Consider the following 4,438-nt stretch of genomic DNA (forward strand, 5'->3'; position numbering starts at 1 on the left):
AGTGTTGAACCAATTCAAAAACTGTCTGTTGCATCTGCCCGGCAGCTTGACTGCAGCCAAGGGCGGGTTACACCCCCCCCCCTTCCCTTTCAGGATTTTCAGATGAGTAAAGATACTTTCCAAGAGAGAAGATCCCTTTTTATTTAGATAATACTGTTTTGTGCTTAGCTTTTCGCAATTATTTTAACTTTGCTTGTCAGAAAGTTTTGATTTGGAATTTTTTCATAATTTTTTTTTCCGGTGAATAATGAATTCCTTGCCAAGAATTGTGTCACAGTGAAGTACACTTGCGTACCCAGTCTTACTGAAATTGAACAAAAACTTACGAGGAGTGGCGTTTTGTGTTGATGAATTGTTTACAGACAAACAGAGAGGCGGACGATGGACACTTTACCACAGCATATATAAGCTCCTCTGTATTAGACCAGTAGAGCTCAAAATTACACTTCCGTTAAGTAGAAATAAGACAATGTGCCAGTATTTATCCCCGCTTCTCAAAGAAAATTGTGCCGAGCTAAATGCATACTTGCTTCAAGAACACTAACGACTTGCAGCATATATACAGGTGTTATAGGCATTGTTCAGTAGCAGCCTAAACCACACAGCGTAAACATGAAGGTAAGAGTGAGAAAGAAAATTGGTGCATAACCGTATTTATTTCATTTTCAGGAGGTTGTATTTTTACACGTCTAAGAAAATGGCGGATGTTGAGGAGCGACTTGATGATGTCCTAGAGAAGGTTCTGGAAGAATCCGGGGGTTTGGGGAAACTTCAATGGCTGCTTATATTCGTCATCGTCGGAAGTAAACTCGCAATCACATGGAGCATGTTCATGATGACATTTGCCGGAAGTACACCTGATTGGTGGTGCGTTTCGCAGAATGGAACTTCCGGTTTGAATGACAGTAGAATAGAATCACTTAGATCATGCAGGCCCCCTGTCAATACATCCGCCGCTGGAGATACCTGTTTATCAATACTCTTTAGCAATGAGAAAAACACAGTAGTAAATGAAGTAAGCGAATTAAAATTCCTTTAAATTTTCTATTTCGTTCATTCAGACTTTGAAAATATGGAAAGAATGCAAAAGAATAAATGTGAAAGGAGAAAAGTACACAATTTTTAAAAAGAGTGACTTTAAATTTGTTACATTTGCAATTCTACTTTCGGCAAAGTTATAATTGAAAATAAGAATGAAAAAATTAGCAATTTGTCACATCAGACATTAATGAGAAATCTTACAAAAAAAAAAAAACCTAATCATATCATGACCTTGATTTCAGTGGAATCTGATTTGTGAGGAAGAATGGATAACCTCTATCATAACTACCATGCAGTTTGTCGGACTTCTGGCCAGTGGCCTCATTGCGGGTCAAGTTGCTGACCTTATTGGTCGCAAACCCACCTTACTCCTGTCTCTTACCCTCCTGGCCTCCAGCAACCTAGTCTGTGGATTCTCCTACTCCTGGGAGATGTTTGCTTTTGCTCGAGTCCTGATTGGATTAGCCTGTGGGATGTACTTGACGGTGTTCTTTAACTTTGTGTTGGAGTTTATTCCTACTAAGTACCGAGCGATGATAATGGCGATCGACACATGGCCGGTTAATGCAGCACTCTTTGGTCTCATCTCCTTCTGGTTAAAGGACTGGCAATTTCTACATTTTGCCACCTCTCTTATAACTATTCCATTCCTTTTAGGGACGATGTAAGTTATTTCCCCGCGGGGAAAATGATCATCAAATGATGATTTGTATCTTTTAACTTAAATACATGTAAGTCATTTTCTGTTTTGATAGATTTTTCCTGTGAAAACGCAAAAATATCTTGGTTACGTATCACGACATTTTAAACTGATTTTCAGTATGGTGCCTGAGAGTTTCAGGTGGCTGGTTTCTCACTACAAAACGGAGAAAGCCAAGAAAGTTATAGAAAGAATTGCTTTCATTAACGGTAAAGAGAAACCAGATGTGACGAAACTGATTGCAATAACCCAGAAAGAGGCTGAAGCGGAGGCAAAAAAGAGTTATTCTATTTTGGACATATTCAGAGATTCAAAGCTGACAAAGCATTCATTCTTGCTTTGGTTTATTTGGTAAATTTATAAAACTAATCTCTTTGAGTTGAAAATTTAGAACTCTTATAAACAAATTTATCTCTGTTTATTTTCAACCCCTCTATCAAATAGAGAGAGAGAGAGAGAGAGAGAGAGAGAGAGATTGAAGCAATTCTAAACTCTAGCTGATTATTGATATCCTTTTCCAGGCTTTCTAGCGGTTACTCTTACTACGCCATTTCATTTGGTGTGGAGGAGCTCTCTGGAGATCTCTACCTTAATATAATTCTCCTAAGTACAGTGGAAATCCCGGCACAGGCAGTCACGTGGTACTTCAATAACAGGTGAGTACTACTAGACTTACAATTGTTTTATTACTCGTATATTCCGTCAATCTACCTGATCATGACACACACATGCACAGAGAGAGAGAGAGAGAGAAACGTATCGAACTTAGCTTTTTTGATGAATTGAAAGATGAACATATCGCCAAACCGCAGATATGCTTAATGTTTTATACAATGTACCTCTGTTTATGTTTAATGTACTGATAATGTTGTACAAGGTTTTATCGTTGTTTTTTTTAGTATTGGTAGACGGTGGACATGCTTTATGTTTTATATGGTCGCTGCTGTTGGTGGTTCAGCGGTTGGGTTTGTTCAGGTTCTTGGTGCGTGTAGACGTGTATTTATTTGTGAAATATTTAGTAAAGAAGGATTTCAAATATCAGTGTCCATAAAATCACATACTTTAAACTTGATTTTTTTTTCTCTGGTATTTGAGACACTAATATAACTTTCTGTTGTTCTTTACAGATCCTACAAACAGCCATGCCATCATTAACGTATTTGCTATGATGGCTAAGCTGGGAGTAGCGGCAGCGTGGGCCGCTCTCAAAACGTTTACAACGGAGACGTATCCCACCGTCGTCAGGTGACTTATCCAAGATATGCTCAGTATATCATTAACTCACTTGAGCCGAAGGCTCAGGTGAGCTTTTCTGATCACATTTTGTCCGGCGTCCGTCTGTCTGTAAACTTTTCACATTTTCGACTTCTTCTCAAGAACCACTGGACCAATTTCAACCAAACTTGCCACAAAGTATCCTTGGGTGAAGGGGATTGAGATTTATTCAAATGAAGGGTCAGGCCCTTTTCCAAGGGAGGATAATCACAAATTAGTGAAAATTAATAGCATCAATTAAAAGTCTTCTTCTCAAGAACCACTGGGCCAGGGAAGATGAATATCATGTGTAATCATCCTCATGTAGTGTAGATTCAAGTTTGTTCAAATCATGATCCTCGGGGGTAGGGTGGGGCCACATAGTCGGTAAATTAAAGAATGACACACTAACGTACATGTAAATTTGAATAAACAGATTAAAGTGCTTTCAAAATTAAATCCACAACCAGAGGTAGATGATTTTAAAATGTATATGTTAGATTGAACATTTTTGTCTAAGTTATATACTGACTTTAGTCTAAAAATATCATTTCAATTTTAGGAAAATTTGTTTCAGACTAATTCCATTCTCATTTACAAAACATACATCCTTTACAAAGCGTGGTTCGTTTTATTCTTATAGAAACATTGGTTACGGTTGCGCAAATTCAATTTCCGGTGTTGGCGCCATGGTAGCTCCACAGATTGTTCAAATGGTAAGACTTGTCTTGTAAGACTGATCTTATTATATAAATTGTACATGCTTATTTGTGTTCTTTGTCGTAAAACTTACATTGTATATTAGTGATGACTTGGGGGGGGGGGGCATTTTGCAGAATTGAAGATAACTCGCTTACCCGATATTTTTTTTATCGAAATACACACAGAGAAATGGATCAAATCACTTTGACCTTAATTTTCATAATTTTTACACTTAATATAGTATTTCAATAACACATTGAGGGAAGTCCCCCCCCCCCCCCCATGTTGAAGTTCCCGACTTAGTTATTTAACTGTACTTATATGCATCATTTTCACTTTTTTTTGCTGTAATCATACTATAGGTCATGCATTTTGCAGAGTAAATCATTTCCAGGATTGATGTATTTCCTCTGTTCCGGCCTGGTGTTTTTGTCCGCCATATCAGCGGTTCTAGTTCCGGACACAAAAGGGAAAGTCATGGAAAACCAAATCCGGTCTAGAAAATCTGAAATCTTTAACATATCCATTGGTAAGGAAACTAAGACAGATTATTATGCTCAAATTTCTACTCAACATTATGTAAATTTCTTTAACTTATATAAAAATCAATGTATGTTAAAATCAATAAACAGAATGAAAATTGAACTATTTATCAATTAACACAATGTAACTATTATTTTCATTTTCGGGTTATTTCGAGTTATTTTCAAAATGTCTCAAGATATAAATTCTATATTTATA

General features: G+C 37.1%; 1 protein-coding gene across 1 annotated transcript; it reads left to right on the plus strand.

The window, feature by feature from the left end:
• The first annotated feature begins 697 nt into the window (after positions 1 to 697).
• On the plus strand, positions 698 to 3,729 carry LOC133192999 (organic anion transporter 3-like). The gene is made up of 7 exons (XM_061329001.1): positions 698 to 1,015; positions 1,284 to 1,705; positions 1,862 to 2,092; positions 2,263 to 2,397; positions 2,641 to 2,723; positions 2,869 to 2,986; positions 3,639 to 3,729. The coding sequence occupies exons 1-7, from the start codon at positions 698 to 700 to the stop codon at positions 3,727 to 3,729; spliced, it is 1,398 nt and encodes a 465-aa protein (XP_061184985.1).
• Positions 3,730 to 4,438: the final 709 nt, after the last annotated feature.

The sequence above is a fragment of the Saccostrea echinata genome, unplaced genomic scaffold, assembly GCF_033153115.1.
Source record: "Saccostrea echinata isolate AGI-Se365-2 ecotype Australia unplaced genomic scaffold, CSIRO_AGI_Sech_v1 ptg000025l, whole genome shotgun sequence".
Lineage (NCBI taxonomy): Eukaryota > Metazoa > Mollusca > Bivalvia > Ostreida > Ostreidae > Saccostrea > Saccostrea echinata.

Excerpts from the sequence above, each read along its gene's own strand:
- LOC133192999 (XM_061329001.1), top strand. The coding sequence starts at position 698 with ATGGCGGATGTTGAGGAGCGACTTGATGATGTCCTAGAGAAGGTTCTG. Across the intron at positions 2,093-2,262 it reads TTCTTGCTTTGGTTTATTTG|GCTTTCTAGCGGTTACTCTT; the intron begins GTAAATTTATAA and ends ATCCTTTTCCAG. Across the intron at positions 2,987-3,638 it reads ACGTATCCCACCGTCGTCAG|AAACATTGGTTACGGTTGCG; the intron begins GTGACTTATCCA and ends TTATTCTTATAG.